General features: G+C 40.1%; 2 protein-coding genes across 2 annotated transcripts in view; both read left to right on the top strand.

The window, feature by feature from the left end:
- Positions 1 to 5,581, top strand: part of LOC309381661 (collagen alpha-6(VI) chain-like) — an 81,775-nt gene extending 76,194 nt beyond the window's left edge. Inside the window, exon 32 of the mRNA XM_081932890.1 lies at positions 5,292 to 5,581. Coding sequence (XP_081789016.1) covers positions 5,292 to 5,326 — 35 coding nt within the window. The 3' untranslated portion in view covers positions 5,327 to 5,581. The remainder of the gene's footprint in view (positions 1 to 5,291) is intronic.
- Positions 5,582 to 5,702: 121 nt separating this feature from the next.
- LOC309381662 (collagen alpha-6(VI) chain-like) lies at positions 5,703 to 13,621 on the top strand. The gene is made up of 6 exons (XM_081932891.1): positions 5,703 to 6,569; positions 7,699 to 7,792; positions 7,877 to 8,548; positions 9,902 to 9,971; positions 11,371 to 11,488; positions 13,126 to 13,621. The coding sequence occupies exons 1-6, from the start codon at positions 6,162 to 6,164 to the stop codon at positions 13,138 to 13,140; spliced, it is 1,377 nt and encodes a 458-aa protein (XP_081789017.1). The 5' UTR covers positions 5,703 to 6,161; the 3' UTR covers positions 13,141 to 13,621.
- Positions 13,622 to 17,302: the final 3,681 nt, after the last annotated feature.

Genomic DNA, 17,302 nt, shown 5'->3' with positions numbered 1-17,302 from the left:
AGACGTTGGAAGATGTTTCTTTGGGAACACCAGCCTCGAGATCGCGTTTAAGCTGCTAGAACAGCATAAACCAACTGTCAAGCTGCTTGAAAACTCTCCCCTCGGGAAGAGGGGGAGGAGAGCAGCTGGGCATTAAGGGTAGAGCCCCCGATAAACCCGCAGGAGTAATTCTGTGGTGAGAAGGGTAGCTCCCCAGCAGCCTGACAAAGCTCTGCATCTCGGGATGCTTCTGCGGCAGCAGAAACAAAATGTCGTGACCACCCCCTGCAATCAATCCTTATCTACATCTGAATACAGGCAAAGCAAGTATGGGAGTTTTTATAATTGCGAGCACAAACCTTAACTCCGATGCAGTTTTACTTCCTTCTGTGAAAATTGAAAAGAACAAAGGGTAATAAAGATGGCGTCGGCAAGTCAAAGGGTGTGATCAAAGTGAAACTTAAAAGGAAAGTATTTGTTAATTGTTTGTTATCTTTGCTAAAAGTCTCAAGAGCTCATGTCTAAAGTTACAAGATTTAACAAACTTGGGGATTAAGTGGATTTTCTGGACTCAATAAATTGGTTGCTGGAAAGTGTGATTTGGATATTCAGAAATGCTTTTAAAACAACCAATATAAGTGCCTCTAAGAGTGCTGGAACGGATACATAAATGGTGACATTTGAAGCTCTCCGGGGTGCTTTAGAGGCACAAGTTTTGTTTTTGCAGGAGGGGATTGCAACTGCCCTTAAAAATGTGTCTGATGAAATGTCTGAAATTAAGGATTTAATTCAAACCCGTAGTCCACAAATAAGAGAGGCTACAGTGGGAGTGTTTAAAGGTTCGTTTGTTTTTGCAACATCATTGGGTGATAGGGTGGAAGAAATCACTCAGTCTAATGGGAATTTGGAGAATAAAGTCGATGAGCTTCAAATTAAGATTGAAAAGTCAGAGGCAGAAGTTACAATGATACAATACACAGTGATGGAATTTGTTTTGAGAATAAGAGGTTTGAAAGAATATGACGAAGAAAATTTGAAAGAAATTTTTGTAGAAGCTTTTGCTCAGTTAACTGGTGAACTAAAAGTAGAATATGGTTGGCAGATTGAAAAAACTTATCGGGTTAGTTCATGGATCGTCAGACAGAGACAACTATCAAGAGATAATACAATCTACTATGTTATCTGGGAAACAAGGAATGGAATACTACAAGTGTTCCACGATCCAGGATAAATCCAAAAGAAGAATCAGAAAAAATTAACAGGATGTGAGATAGTAAAAAAGGTTACATAAATTTATGCAAGAATAAAATTTGATAGAGACTCTTTATAAGATGTTGTAGATGGTTTTTAGATCTTAAAAAGTTAGTTTGTGTGTATCTCAACTTATAATTTAAATGGAAATGTGATTGTGTTGATGCTGTGCATTATTATGTATGGTGGATTTGTAAGGAAACTAAAGCATTTTGAAGTTCACTCCTCAGTTGTTTTTGCTAGGTATAATTACGGACTTTATATTTATACAGACTAGGTTGATTTTGAACTTAATAATGGCAACAAGATTGCGGGAAGAAGGAAGAATTGCTTATCATTCAAGATTGGATGTTAAAGGTAGTAAATCTAGCAGAGATGGCGAAAGTTTCAGTATATTGGAAAGACTGTTCAGAAGAGAAATACAAGTCGAAATGGAGAAGATGCACTGACTATATTTAAAATAAACATTGGATGAAGAAACTTTAATTAGTCTAGGAATGAATAAGGCATGTTATAGTTTATCTAAATTTGGTTTAATAAAAGGGGGGTTAAAGTACAAGAGGGAGCAAAGATGTTATAGTTAGTTAGCCTATGTTAGTGTATGATTGTTAAAGGTTTATACCCTGTATTTGCTTTGGGAAGTTGGGGGGAGGGAGGCTTGGAGGGGTTGGAGGGGTGGAGGGAGGGGAGGGGAGGGGAGGGGAGAATATTTGTAAAAAAATATTAAAACTTCTTAATAAAAAATCCCTTACTTCCAAAAAAATAAATAAATAAAATAAATAAAAATAAAATGTGATGGGGGCTTCTGTGCTGTTTGGCATCCGGTGGCTCAGGACTGCGCCAACGCCGAAAGGGGAGGCGTCACAGGTTAGCACCAGGGGCAGGGTCTGGCTATATTGCACCAAGAAAGAGTCTGCCGATAACAGTTCCTTCACGGCGGTGAATGCCTTGGCCTCGATCCTCCCCCATGTCCACTCTGCGTTCCTCACTAGCAGGCAGTGGAGCAGTTCAGCAACCGTCGCTTTCTGCTTGAGGAACACGCTATAAAAGTTAAGAAGCCCTAGGAACGCCTGGAGTTCGGTCTGATTCCTCGGAGTAGGGGCTTCCCTAATAGCTCTGATTTTCTGGTTAGTCGGGTGGACCCCATAGCCATTGATCATGTAGCCCAGAAATTCTACCCTGGGTACATTTATTCTGCACTTTTCCTTTTTTAGGCGGAAGCCCTTGTTCCTGATTCTGTCTAGTACAGCGCGAACTCGTTTTAGAAGTTGTGCTTCGTTTGCGGCCAATATGTTGTCAAAATAGGGGATGACTCCCGGTATCCCTGGCAAAAGTCGCTCCATAATACTTTGGAACAGCCCAGGGGCAATACTAATGCCGAATTGCAGGCGGTTACATTTGAACGCCCCCCTGTGCATCCCGATTGTTTGGGCCTCCACAGTGGCGCAATCTACTGGCAGCTGCTGGTACGCCTGCACCAAGTCCAGTTTTGCGAATATTTTTCCCGGGCCGAGGGAATGCAACAAATGCTGGACTACGAGTACGGGGTACGTGCTTTGTTGTAACCCCCTGTTGATTGTGCATTTATAGTCAGCGCACAATCTGAGAGACCCATCGGGCTTAACCGGGGTCACGATCGGCGTTTCTTTGGCGTGATCGACTGGTTCGAGGATTCCCTGACTCACCAGTTTGTCAATTTCTTTATCAATTTTTGGTCAGAGGGCAAAAGGCACTCTCCTAGGCTTTAGCCGAATTGGTGCCACGTTTGGGTCTAGGCTAAAGGAAATAGGGTCCCCCTTGTAGTCACCCAGACCAGAGGCAAAGATGTCCTCGAACTCCTTAAATATTGTTTCTGCAGCGTTCCCAATGGCAGTAGCTGCTGGTGCTTTTCCCGTCTCGTTCAGGGTGTTTACTTCGGCTATGACCATCCCCAATGCCTGAAACCAGTTCAGTCCAAAAAGGCCTTGGAGATCGTCCCGGACCACGATTGCCTGTAGTTCCTTGGTAATCTGTTTGTAGCGTACTCGGAACATGCCTTGGCCCATGAGGGGAACCAGGTTCCCCTGGTAATCCCGCAGGCGGCCGTCTGGCCGTCTGAGGTCCTTCTTCTGTATGGTCGGGACCATCTGTTTCAGGACCAACCATGAGATGATTGTCAGAGAAGATCTGGTGTCGATCTCCATCTCGCAAGAGGTGTCTTCAAGGAAAACGGTGACCTTTAGTTTTTTGGGGTGGCTGGTTTGGATGTGCCACACAGGAACCATGATGTTCGGCTTCCTGATGCAACCCTGGCATCCCTGGGCCATCGCCGTGAGGTTGGCTATCTGGTTGCCAGTTTCTGTCCTCCTGGGAGACCTCTGGTTGGGTCGCTGTCTCCGGTTTGGTCCCTTCTCTGCTCTTTCAGGGTGACTAGTGGCTGCAGGGAACTCGCTGCAGCACACTCTGGCGATGTGTCCCCTTCGCTCACACCACCGGCATGTCGCGTCTCGGAAACGGCAGGATACTCTAGCATGATCGCCTCCGCAGCTGGCACAGGGCAGGCCCAGCAATTTGAATTTACATGCCGGTGTTTCGCGGCTACTGCGCATGCCGTAATGCTTTCCTCATCGCTCTCGGACTCGATGGCCTCGCGGTGGACACGGCGCTCTTGGGTGCCTCCATGGGTGCATGGAGGCATTGGAGGGTCTCCACAGACTTGTTCGCTGAGTCAGCTGTCCTTGCCTCATCGAGAGCGATCTGGAGGGAAAGGTTGGATCTCATCAGCAGCCTCACCTGTAGAGCCCGGTCTCGGACTCCCATTATGATTCGATCTAAGAGAACATCATCCAGCTCACGGAATTCACAATGGGCTGCAGCTTTCTAGAGTGCTGCTGTGTACTCATTTATCGACTCACCTTCCTTCTGGTTCCACATGTTGAAGTGGTATTGCCAAACATACTTGGATGGCTTCGGGGCATAGTGGGTCTTCAATGTCTGTTGCAATGCAGACCAGGAGATGGCATGCAGCGGCGGCAGCTCGGAGAGTTTTTTGCGGTCTCCAAAACTTCGGGGCCACAGTAACCCAGGAATAGGTTCTTTTTACGGGCCTCCAAGAGGCTGCTGAGATTGTTCGCCTCCAGGAAGACCTCAAAACGCAACAGATACGGGTCCTAATTGTCTGTGGCTGGGTTAAATGGAGGAGGTTGGGCGTAGGTGGCCATTGTGATTCTCTCTGGGTTCATAATGGCCTTGCTGTTGCCTTCCTGCGCTCCGGGCTGAATGCTGCGTTGTGATCAAGCTCTTTTGTCAGTGAGTTTTGCTCTTTTGTCCGCCTAATTGCCTTCCAATCCCACCTTCGTCGCCAGTGTTAGATTGGGTAATGAAAGGCACAAAAGGCTAGCGATAACAACAGCTCTTTATTGGTATAAGGACAAGCATCCACTAAATGCATGGTCGGGCAGCTCCCCTTTTTAAAGGGGAGCTGTCCAGCGCTCCAGCCAATCTGGGGCCTCTCTGTTCCCATACAAAAGAGAGGACCTGAGTGGAAACTACTATTGTCTTGCTGCAATACCAGGGGGGAGGGAGTATCTAACAAACCTCTTAACTGAGGACAACAGAAATTGTTTTTGCGCCACTAAAAGGTTGTGTTAGATTACAGTTCTTTGACTAGTTTAGAAACTACAGTATATTAATTGTCTACTATTTTTTCCACTTAGAAGTGATTATACCACTAGTCATTCACAGCTTCTGGTAATGTAGATACATCAAGAACACACTAGGTCTTTGGTCAAAAATATGAAAAGTGTGGCTGTTTACATATGAGAGCACTAGCAAGTGGTTGAGGCTATGTGATCAAACCCAGTGTGATGGTGTACTGGTGTGAAAAATTCAAACATTTACACAAAAGAGATAACACTACCAAGATAACCAGCTTCCTTTTTTTACACATTGTTCCTTGCTGAGGCAATTATAGGATACCTATAACCATTAATAAGAGCATCTTATAAGAGTATCTCCTCTCTTTAAGAATTTTCAATATCGTATTGCTTGAAATAATATTTTCCTTTCTTTCTTCTGTTTAGCTTGCTGGACAGGTAAGTATTTTTCCCACAGTTAATTCTCCTTTTGTTCTGTATGAAAGAATAATGACTTCAGGCCTGTGCAGCTTAATCTGCTATTTGTAAAAACTATTTTTCCGTTTTCCACATACAGCCCTTGCTCCACTATTAATAGCAGAGTGGGAACAGGCACTTGAAGCAAGATTATTGGAGAGTTAAATGCAGATAAAGGATGCAGCTGCTTCAGAATGCATGCCTTCCAAAGGATGCAGCTCTTTTATTAATGAAGGATAGGTGCTTTTCTTGCTCTTTTAAATGCCTTGTACCATTATGTTTTTATGTTGATTGCTTTTATTAGTATACTATATGATTTATGTTGATTGCTTATTTAGTATCCTATGAGTATCACTGACTGTTGTATCTTATGATTTATGATGATTTTATTTTATGATTATGTTCATGATTTTTCACTTGCTGTCTGTATGTACACTACAGCTTATGCATCAGAGACAAATTCCTTGAGTGGCCAATCACATTTGGCCAATAAATCCATTCTGTTCTGTTCTTTTCTGTCCTGTTCTGTTTTCTATTCTATTCTATTCTTTCTATTCTATTCTATTCTATTCTAGTATACATATGTGTCACAGTTCTGCTTGTTATGTTTTGTTGTCCTGTCTACTTTTGTAACCCTAAAGAGTCCTAAAAAGGGAAGGATAACTACTCCATCCAAAAAGATTGTCTTCCAATATTTTTGATTGCTATCCTTGTGCAAGATATGATTATTTTTATAATCTTATTTGCTTTCCAGACATACCAAAATGTCCAGCATATCCAACAGAATTAGTATTTGCTTTGGATGTATCTCAAGATACCAATTCTGAGATATTTAAAGAAATGAAAAAGATTGTCATTAATATTGTGAACCAAACAAACATCAGAGAGAGCAACTGTCCTGTGGGAGCAAGAGTGGCTGTTGTGTCCTACAGCTCCAACACCAACTATCTGATCCGCTTTACAGATTTCCAGAGCAAGAAGAAGTTATTACAGGAGCTCAATAAACTTTCTTTGCAGAGAACAACCAACAGACGAGACATTGGTGGATCAATGAGGTTTGTTGCCAGGCATCTCTTCAAGCGAACTCTCCAAAGTAATAATGTGAGGAAAGTTGCTGTCTTCTTCAGCAATGGAGAGTCTGACCATCCTGACTCGATTGGTACAGCAGTCCTAGAGTTCAGTGCCTTAGGTATCCAGCCAGCAGTCATTTCTTTTAAAAACATCCCTGAAATTATCCAAGCTTTTGAGGTGAGAAATTTGCCTTTTTTCTTTTTGGTTATCAGAAGCACTGCCTCAAAAAATTTAGCATATACTGTATGAAGCCTGATAGGATATTTAAATGTTACAGATCAAATTACTATAAATGAAGGCCTTTTCATTGGTATAGACCTTTTATTCTGTCCTGCAGATTTGTGCTATTCAATAAATATTGATATTGATTCCATCTACTATTCCTATGGAGCTACTAAGGACTCCTTCCAGATAGTCAATGGGTGGTAGTTAGAGTGCAAAAACCCAGACACTAATGTGTTTCTGGCTTTGTTGTGGTTATGCCTTTTGCTGAGTTTCTTTTTCACTGTGAGAAAAGAGGCATAAAACTGTATCCAGATTCTTTATGGGGAAAGATAAAGCCATTCTTTGAAGGAGCCAAGGAGGAAGAGGGGATCTGGCAAATCAGCACAGTTTTTTAGTTGCAAGAGGAATGTGGGAATCTCTTAAATCAAGCAACAGAACAAGGCAAGAATTTCTACATCACAACTCTAGGAGACCCACTGCAAAAAGTGTTTTTGCAAAATATTTTCAGAATAATTGATTGGCTCATCCTAATGAAGTGAGTTGGACATAGGAAGGCAGTATTGATTTAAAATTGAAATAACTTCCACCCATAAAAGGATCCTGAAATGAAGACCAACTAGCTTAACATTATCTTGTCTGGCTAATTCACTCATATTCTCTTCACAGACTAGGATTCTGCGCAAAGTGTTATAATCTTGAAATCCGAAACAGGGGTGTGAGTTTGTCTTGCCAGCATAGCACCATGTCACAGTACCAAAAGACAATGTATCATATCTATATCATGAAGCCATTGTGGATAAATATGGAAAACTGTACTTATCCTTTGCTACTATGCATTTCATGGGCAGAAAACAGAAGTTTTTCTGTTCTTGCAGTTTTATTACACTTAATTAGTTGTGGCTTAAGGACATCTTTCTTATGATGAAGAGAATATATATTTTATGAAATCCCAGCTGTCAAGCATCAATTCTTATCAAACATTGTCCTGCAAACTGTCATTGGATTTAGTATGATGCAGATAGAGTCAGACATCTTGTTGCCAAGCTGTGCCAAGCTATATTTTTATTTTCCATTACTTTAGATGGACAGCACAGGATTGTTTCAAGTTATCGACCTCCATCAGCAGAGTGATCTTTCAGCCTTAAACAAACTTCAGGTGTGCGTAATTTGCTATGGTAAGAACACATGAAAATTGCAAAGTCATTGGATCTCAATTTCAATAATTTTCTATAATTAAAATATTTATGTTTTATTTGTAGACAAATGCAAACCAGAATCTTGCTTAATAACTCCACCTTTCAAACCTGAGGTTTATATGGATGCTGCATTCATTATTGAAAATTCCAGGAAAATAAGCACTACTGGATTTGAAGAACTAAAACATTTCCTAAGTAGAGCATTGGAAAGCTTTGACATTTCTACAAATCCAAAGACCTCTTCGATAGGTGATCGGATAGCTGTTGTGAGTCATGCGCCACCGAATTTCCAATTCAAAACAAAGAAGAAGCTTCCAGTAAAAGTTGAATTTGACTTGGTGACATATGAAAGTAAAAGACAAATGAAGAGGCATATTGAAAAGTCTTTTGAGAAACTAAATGGAGAAGCAGCACTTGGCCATGCCATAAATTGGACAATCAATCATATCTTTTCGGAAGGATTTAACCAGAGAGAAAAAAGGGCTATTTTTATCATATCTGTTGGAGAAACAAGTCCTTGGGATAAGGAAGAACTGAGTGATGCAGCCATAAGAGCCAAATGTGAAGGCTATATTATAGTTGTGCTTTCAATAGGACCTGAATATGATTACATAGAACTTATGGAACTGGCAAGCCTTCCCTTGGAACATCACATAGTACAGCTTGGCAGAATCCACAAAGCAGAACTTGAGTATGCAGTCAAATTTCTGAAGCCATTAATACATCTGCTCAAAAGTAAGTTGCACAATAGCTGACTGCTTTGCAGAGAACTCCAAAAAAAGAAAAGAAAAATACTGACAGAGAATGGTGCTTCTGTTTCTATTGAATATGCAGGACTGGTATGAACATTTTTTTTAGGGAAATGCTTATATCTTTTAGAAAATGAAATGATGGTTCATTAAAAATCTATTTCAATTGTGCATTAATAGAGATAAAAACAATGTTTGTATCAAGCCCTTTGAAAATATTTTAGCCAAATCAGCTAAAATCTTTAACTCATAACTAGAAATAGTTATTCATAACTAGAAAGACTGAAAGAGTCATGAAAAAAAGATTGCTACAAAAGTTAATGCAAATTAAAAGACACAAAACATGGGTTGGATTCTTGGACTGAGTTGCAAGGTTAGCTGAGATGCTAACCCAGTAACTTTGTGTTCAGATCAAGTGCCGTGAGAAGAACCAGGTTATTACTACCTCCTTAGAGATACAGTATCTCATACTTAGCCCAAGTTTTCTGCAGGTAGGTAAATATCTGCAGGAAGACAAAAGAAGAAAAAAGTTGGCTATATATTTTATAACAACAGTAAAATACATTAACCTGTAATTATGAATAAATTAATAAATAAACCTTTTAAAAAGTTAATTTTTCCAACCTGCAACATTTATTAACTTTAGAAAGTTAATTGTTATCTTCCTAGTAATATTTTCTGAGCTGATGTAATTAAGAAGTTATGGCAATAATTTAGAATGGGAAAGTGGAGGTGATAAATCAGAACTAGATAGGAAAGAAACCCTGCCCCATGACCTTTGCACCCCAAAATATGTTGAAACTTTGATAACTGGTTCTGGTCTGGTTGTAAGAATTAGCCTTGATTTGAAGGCATATTATGAATTTATCATGACATTCAGTGTTCCCACATTTTACACTGTGTTTTGCACAGTGCCATCACAGGGTTCTGGAGAAGCAAACTGGGGACTCTGTGCACACCACCTAGAAACAGTATGGAATATTGTCCATGTGCATCTATTCCATCCCAGGGAAACAATCCTTTTCTGCTTTGAAATTCTGAGTTCAGTCAGAAATATTTATAATAAAGAAATATTTCACTCTTTGAAAAAAAAATCCAAACAATGTTAGAGAACAAAGATTAAAGATTGAGTTAGAGTTTATATCTGAGATTTGAAGAACCACTGTGTTTTGAAAGTACATGATAGTAAGATAAATAAACCACTGGGTTACATTTTACATCAAGATAGGAATGGAAAACAGTAAAACCATATTCTGGCACAGAGTTGAAGATTGCAATTTTCTCACATGTGAAAGTAAACATCACTCACTTGCCATAAAGATACAATTTGTCTTAATAGGTGAAATACGCAGCTATCCGCATCCAGAGCTCAAGAGAATATGTGCAAAAATCACTCATCAAAAACCAAGGTATGTTTCATGGCATCATGTCACTCAGCTATACATCTCCACCCCAAACCACCCCAATGAGGCCATCGAAGTGATGTCCCGGTGTTTGGAGGCCGTACGGATCTGGATGGATGGCAACCGACTGAAACTCAACCCTTCCAAGACGGAGTGGCTGTGGCTTCCGGCGCCCCGGTTCAACCAGGTGTTTCCATCTCTGGCCATTGGGGGCGTGCAACTAGCCCCTATGGAACAGGTGCGCAATTTGGGCGTCCTCCTGGATGCCCGGCTGTCCATGGATGACCATGTAACAGCCGTGGCAAGGGGGGCGTTCCATCAGGTTCGCCTGATGCGCCAATTGCGCCCCTTATTGGACCGGGATGCCCTACGCACAGTCACCCATGCGCTGGTGACGTCTCGCCTGGACTACTGCAATGCTCTCTACATGGGGCTTCCTTTGAGATGCACTCGGAGACTACAGTTGGTCCAGAACGCGGCCGCGCGGGTGATCATGGGGAGGACTAGATTCTCCCCTGTAACACCTCTCCTGCGCGAGCTGCACTGGCTCCCTGTGGTCTTCCGAGTGCGTTTCAAGGTCTTGATTATGATCTTTAAAGCGCTCCATGGCACAGGGCCTAGTTACATGCAGGATCGCATCCTGCCCCACACATCCCTACGACCAATCCGCTCTCACAGAGAGGGACTTCTCCGGGTGCCGACCGCCAAACAGTGTCGGGGGGCGACACCCAGGAGCAGAGCCTTCTCTGTGATGGGCCCAGCCCTGTGGAATGACCTCCCCCGGGACATCAGGATTACTTCCGATCTCCGCTCCTTCCGTGTACAACTGAAAACCCACCTCTTCCAACTATCTGGCCTGGCTCAACCGTAACTCCTCCTGACTGTCTGTTTTTTAACATTTTGAATTTGGATTGTACATGGGGTTTTGTAATTAGGGTATTTTAATGGTTTTTAATTGTCTATGTATTGTATCTGTTAACCTCCTCCGAACATGTGTGTCTTTGTACTTATGTATGTCATGGATTTATGTAAATGTTATATGTTTTTTACTCCATTGTACGCCGCCCCGAGTCCTTTTCGGAAAGGGAGCGGCTAATAAATTTAAATTATTATTATTATTATTATTATTATCATGAATCCAAGTGAGTTTCTTAGTGATCTTTTCAGAGGCATTGTGGATTCCTGCTTCAAACCCGCGTAATAAATCTTCTTCAATAATCTTGCTAGAATTCAATTACTCCTAAGGCAAAAACCTTGCACTCAGTTCCTTTGGAGTCTTTAGGAATTGGCTGGTCTGAGCAAAAGTTAGTCTCTCATTCTTCCAAGTTGTAGCATTTTTATGTATTGCATTAAAACCTTTGCCAATATATTGATTCCAGTCTCTATTACATTATTTTATTCGCAGCACTCCATTTGACAAAACTCCACCAAATAACATGGATGAGAATGGTTCTGCTTTTCCAGAAAACCTGCAAAGTGATTCTTTATTCTCTGAAAAGATAATCAATGCTTATCCATCTATTGTAAGTAGTTTTTCATTTTTTAAAAAGCACCTTTTTAAGATGCTTTTTTGCCAAGTTACATTATTTGAATTAGCCAAATATGTAATACTGTAAATTAATATAAACATTGCAAACATTGCTCCTTTCGTTAAGTGTGGGTCTAGTGAAGAGGCAGGATGCTCCGCTAAACAACAGCTCTTTATTTGGGAGATCGGTATGAAGAAGTGCAGGTGCTGTCCGACAGCTCCCTCTTTTAAAGGGAGCTTTCCGACAGCTCAACCACTGAGATCTCTTGAATTCCCCACTTGTAGTGTGAATCAATCAATTTAAAACACCAGTCTTTTCTGCCTGACCTTGCCCAAGGTTTCCCTCCCTATTATCATATTCAACACCTTTCCTTGCAGTTGCATAGATAATGCCCCTTGTTTTGATTTCTTCCACTATCCACCATTACACATCTATGTATAAAGAACATCTGATGCTAAACATTACTTGGCTCAGGCCATGTAGCTGTATAATAAATAACATATAAAGATATTTGACAGTTAATATTCAAAAGATAGTGAAAGGGATAAGCTTTCAACCTCAGAGTACTTTACCATACTTCTGCTGGGCCAAATGCAGAAGGTATAAACTACAAGTTATAATTTGACCACTATGTGGAGTTCAGAGCAGATATAAAAACTTGACACTCATTTCCAAACTTCCAATTTTGGTTGTAGTAGGATGAGTTTGGCATTGGGTTCTCTTTCTTTCCTTCCAATTTGTTCATTTCTGCAAAGTGCATAAGCTTGTGAGTAGTGTAGTTATTCATGCCTTGATGACCACCATGTAGAGGTAAGCTGACTGTCTGAACAATCCCAAACTTGCAGTTAATTTGATATCAGTAATCTGGTACCAGACATCTCCTGGATGTTTAAGATTCCAGCTTCTGTTTTACCAGCCAGTGTGGCCAGGATAAAGTGACTGTAGCAGTGGTGGGTTCCTACTGGTTCAGATCGGTTTGGCCCAACCAGTAGTGGTTTGGTGGCCTGGGTCGCTGGAACTGGCAGCAATCCAGGCCTGCCACCCCCCCAAACCAGTTCTCTGGGTGGGCGGCGCCGTAAGCATTGACATCTTGTTTTTTTGCTTCTGCGCATGCACAGAACAATTTATATTGCACTGCGCATGTGCGCAAAGTGTGTATCAAGTGCACATGCAGCACCCATGAGCAAACCAGCAGTAGAGACTGCTGGATCAGCAGATCTGTAGATCAATAAATGTGATTAGCATCAAGTTGCTTGTTACTGAATTAGATGGGTCACTATTCATAGACCTGTAAGTAGTTTCAGTGTATGCTCAACTGTAATGGAAAGTATATAATCTATTCAATTTTAATCTTCCTGAGTTTAAACATATTTTGGTAATAATTTATGGACAACACTCAAGATTGGATCTACAATTTGGGGTGAGGGACATGTGTATCTCTGCAGTTTTGAGTTTTATATCTTTTCTTAATCCAGTGGCCTGTAGCCAGTTAATAGGATTGGCATTGATCAAGGATTTATGGAAAATATAAATCATATTTTAAGGATGTCTTGTGGGAAAAGGTGATTATTCTTTTATAACAATATAAGAAATTACATTTTCATCAGTAACCTTTTCCCTTTCATTTTCAGATGTTTGGAAATTAATGAAGTGTTCAAATCTACAATTAGACTAATGTTGAATGTTGCCAAATATTGTATGTAAATTTTATTAAACTTCTACCTTATTTCTTTGGAAATCTGAAAAAGCAAACCAATTGATGTCCGAACAGCAGAAAAAAATTCTAAAAGAATTGAAGAAAAATTGGGAAAGAACAACATGATCGTGCTAGCAAGACAAACCAAAAGCTATTAAGGACAAAAGATTTTCATTTGTGAATCTATAACCTCAATTTTAGTTTTTTGTTCAAATGGGAAGGTCGTGAAATTTAAGTAGCTTGAGGAATTTTGGACAAAAAAGGTTTTAAACACAATAATTGCATATTGCCAGTATACTATTTATAAGTGGGAACTTGCTTTATATTCAATGCTATAATATTGGTATGCAGAATCTGTTCCAGTTTATATAAGTCATTTGAGTATAATGTCATTAATAATAAAAACTTGAAATCTCAATCTTGGCTGGATTATTATTATTATTTTTACAAAATGCTTAATGTCCCAGTTTATAATTTTCTAATGCCCTTGACAATTGTGCTGAAGCAATAGAAGATTGTTGCAATGTAGTCCTTAATTAGAACAATACATAGGATAAAATTATGAAATATTTTAAGCAACAATTGCTGTGTTTTCTTAATTTGTGATAGGTGCATTAATTCTTCAATCTGAATTTAAATTTGCAGGGGATCAGGAAATACAAATTGTGTATACCTGACAAAAACAGACATGCTAAATTATATAATGCTTAAACAGCATTTTTGAAGCTCTCTTCCATCCTATATCTAGATAAATTAATATATATAAACCAAAATGAGCCACAAATACATGGATATAAATTTTTGAAACTGAACAGATATGAAAACATATAAAACTTAAACTATTTTGATCACTTCAATAATATTTCAATAATAAAATATAGATGACAATAGCTATTAGGTGAATCACCACAACTTTCTGTCTAACATATCTATTACTAGTTATTGAGTTTCAGTTTTTCTGCATAATTGCCCAAAGTACTTTTGCCACTTCTTGCTATTTTAAGTCATATGGTGTCAACACAAGCAGTTTTTTTCAAAATTAAACCTTGTATACTATTCTATTGGGACTTCTAGGTCATTAACATCAGACTGCATTATTATAGCACAATCAAGTATAAAATAAATTTGTTCTGGGTCCTTGGTTTTCCTCTGTTGGATTTCAAACAGACTTAACCAGCAAGTTTAGTGGCCATATATTGTGTGTTGTTCAATAATATCTGGAGGGCCACAGATTACCTACTGCTGCTGTAAATTTCACACAAAAGTAATTTCCTTGGACATATGTTTCATTCCATGAAACTTACAGATAATCATTCTTGATTTATGATACTTATATAGGTTCACTGACCATTATAGGTACTAGTTATTGGTTTTTTGTCTTGCATGCATTTGCCAAATCTCTTTTTCATTACTCAGTTTTGGTATCTGTTATTAACTATCTCCATAGTATGTTATTAAAATATAGCTTTTTGTTTTTAAATTATGTTTTATCTGTAAGATGCCCAGTCACTGAGAGTAAGCTGTAAGGCCATATAAATTTTATTAAATAAATAAATTTCTAGTGACATAATATAAAAATTAATGCCTAAGGAACCAAATGGAATCTTTAGGTATCCAATTAAATATCCTATATGAAATAATGAATAAGAAACTAGTCACTCAAGTTTTAATGTATTATGAAAATAAGTGTAAATCATGAGCAATAATGCCAGATAAGTACAAGTTATGCATCTTGGGATAGCAGCAACATTACATTTTAGGCCTTTTCTCCTTAAAACCTTGAGATATTGTAAAACAGTTCTATTGTAGAACTGTTCCAGTTCTATGTGGAGAATACCATGATTGAAGTTTTTCAAAAACTGAAAACTAACAAGGCTCCTTTCTTTCTCTCACCCCTCCCTCTCAAATACATACATTCAATATTTAGAAGTGAAAGATATCCAACGTACATTTCCCTTCTCAAATAATGTAGAAACCTGACTGAAATAGGTGTGAGTGAGTGAGTGAGTGAGTGAGTGAGTGAGAGAGAGAGAGAGAGAGAGACAGAGAGAGAGAGAGAGAGAGAGAGAGAGAGAGAGAACACCTCAGTGAGACAGACAGAAAACCCGTAGCCTCACGTAAATTCTGGCTGACAAACCGATGCCAGGGATCTTCGGATCAGAACTTTCCTGTAGGGAAAGTGAAGAAGGAGCTGCATCTCATTAGATCTAGAGGAACGCAACTGGTTCCTTGTAGGTCAGAGATTAGCTCTCTGAATTGGCATCGGGGGAGGCGGCATTGTAAAATGGCTGCTACAAAGCTGAAACTTCTGGACTAAGCATTGAGCAAGAGCAGTGTTTAGAAGGAGCATTGTGACCTGGTGAGAAGATTTAAACAACCAACGAACACAAATAAAAATTTGGAAAGGTAAAGAATCTTGTGAGTAGAAAATAATATTAATGGACAGATTGGAATTTTGGTGGAAAATTGAAAGAATAGGAAAACAGAGCTATTTGCCAGAGGGAAGAACAAAGAAAGCAAAGCATTTAAGGAGGTTTTGAATTTGCACAGATTGTTTGATTTTGCAGCTGTGGAAGAAAAGAAGAATGTGTCCCCCCCCCTCCCCCGCTTTTCTTCTTCTTCTTCATTTTAGCTGAACTGGAATATTGGCGCTGGATCAGAATTGGGAAATAAGAAGAAACTGTAGAACTTAAATTTTAATTAACTTTTGAACTGGACACTATGGAAAGTTGGGGATTTGAAGAAATACATGAGATCATAAAAATATGCATGTCATTAAAATTAAATAGAATTTTAAAGTTAGAAATTAGGGAGAAACAAGAAGCAAGGGAAGAAGAAGAGAAAGGTAGTGGAGCTACAGAAAAAGCAATAGAAAAAAAAAAGATTTCACTGGGTTTCACAGTGGCACAGGGAAAATTGAAAAGGGGGGATATGTCCCAATAAAGAAATGGAAAGGGATTATAGAAGAAAGGAAACGGCCAGACAGGCATAGAGAAGAAAAAAAGAAGTGACAAAAGAGGAAGAGAAAACAGGGAGATAGAAGATACTTCAAATGACACAGCAGAGGGTGATGGAAAAGTCAGAGAAGGAAGAATATATACCCAGTAGAAAGAAAAAAGGTGTTGGTCCTTACCTGAGACGCCTCTTCTCATAGGGTGGAGGTAGCATCCAGACTGGGTTGACCTTCATCCATTCATTGCGATGACTGAGCCTGACAGTTAATTTAAACCACGCCCCCTGTACCTAGGCAAAGCTCAGTTCCGACGAAGAATGACAGACTCGGTGCTTCATCGCTTCCAGAAGTTCAGTACATCAGGTTGTGAAGTGTTCATTGTAGAAAAGTCCTGTAGAAAGTCTAAGGCAGAAGTCATTTACATGTGTATGTAGAAAAACCACAATGAGAACACCCCCATTCAAGGTCTTGATCAGTGAACCAGTTCTGTCATGGGAGGGGCTGGATGCTACCTCCACCCTACGAGAAGAGGCGTCTCAGGTAAGGACCAACGCCTTTTCTCCATAGTGGTGGAGGTAGCATCCAGACTGGGACGTACAAAAGTAACCTTCATCCCCACCTGGGTGGGTTCATGACTGGTTCTATAGAGTGCTGGTCCTGTGGACCAACTGTAGCACCCTATGGCCAAAAGCTGCATGTGCGGATGCGAAAAGGTCCAGTTTATAATTCTTGATGAACGGTGAAGGGGTGGCCCAAGTCGCCACCCTGCAAATCCCCACCAAGGATGCTTGGGCCACCCAGGCTGCCGAGGTAGCAGTGCTTCTAGTAGAGTGAGCGGTCAATCTACTTGGAACTGAAGCAGAGTGGGAAAGATAAGATGAAGCAATACACGCCCGTAACCATCAGCCAATGGTAGCAGAGGAGGCCTTCTTACCCATAGATGATGGCTGAAAGGACACAAATAGAGATTGTACTGTGCGAAAGGGCCGGGTTTTCCTCAAATAAATCTTGAGGGCCCTCCTCACATCCAAGGTGTGCCATCTTGCGTTCCAAAGGATGGGAAGGATTTGGACAGAAATTGGGTAACACAAGCTCTTGAATGCAGTGGAAACAGGAGCACACCTTGGGAATGAAGGAGGGGTCCAGCCGTAACACCACC

Source organism: Natrix helvetica (genome assembly GCF_964273705.1).
Source record: "Natrix helvetica genome assembly, chromosome: Z".
NCBI classification, from domain to species: Eukaryota; Metazoa; Chordata; class Lepidosauria; order Squamata; family Natricidae; genus Natrix; species Natrix helvetica.
Note: the sequence above shows the minus strand (reverse complement) of the source record. Positions and strands in the feature narration are given on the sequence as shown.

Excerpts from the sequence above, each read along its gene's own strand:
- LOC309381662 (XM_081932891.1), top strand. The coding sequence starts at position 6,162 with ATGAAAAAGATTGTCATTAATATTGTGAACCAAACAAACATCAGAGAG. Across the intron at positions 6,570-7,698 it reads AAATTATCCAAGCTTTTGAG|ATGGACAGCACAGGATTGTT; the intron begins GTGAGAAATTTG and ends CCATTACTTTAG. Across the intron at positions 7,793-7,876 it reads GGTGTGCGTAATTTGCTATG|ACAAATGCAAACCAGAATCT; the intron begins GTAAGAACACAT and ends TTTTATTTGTAG.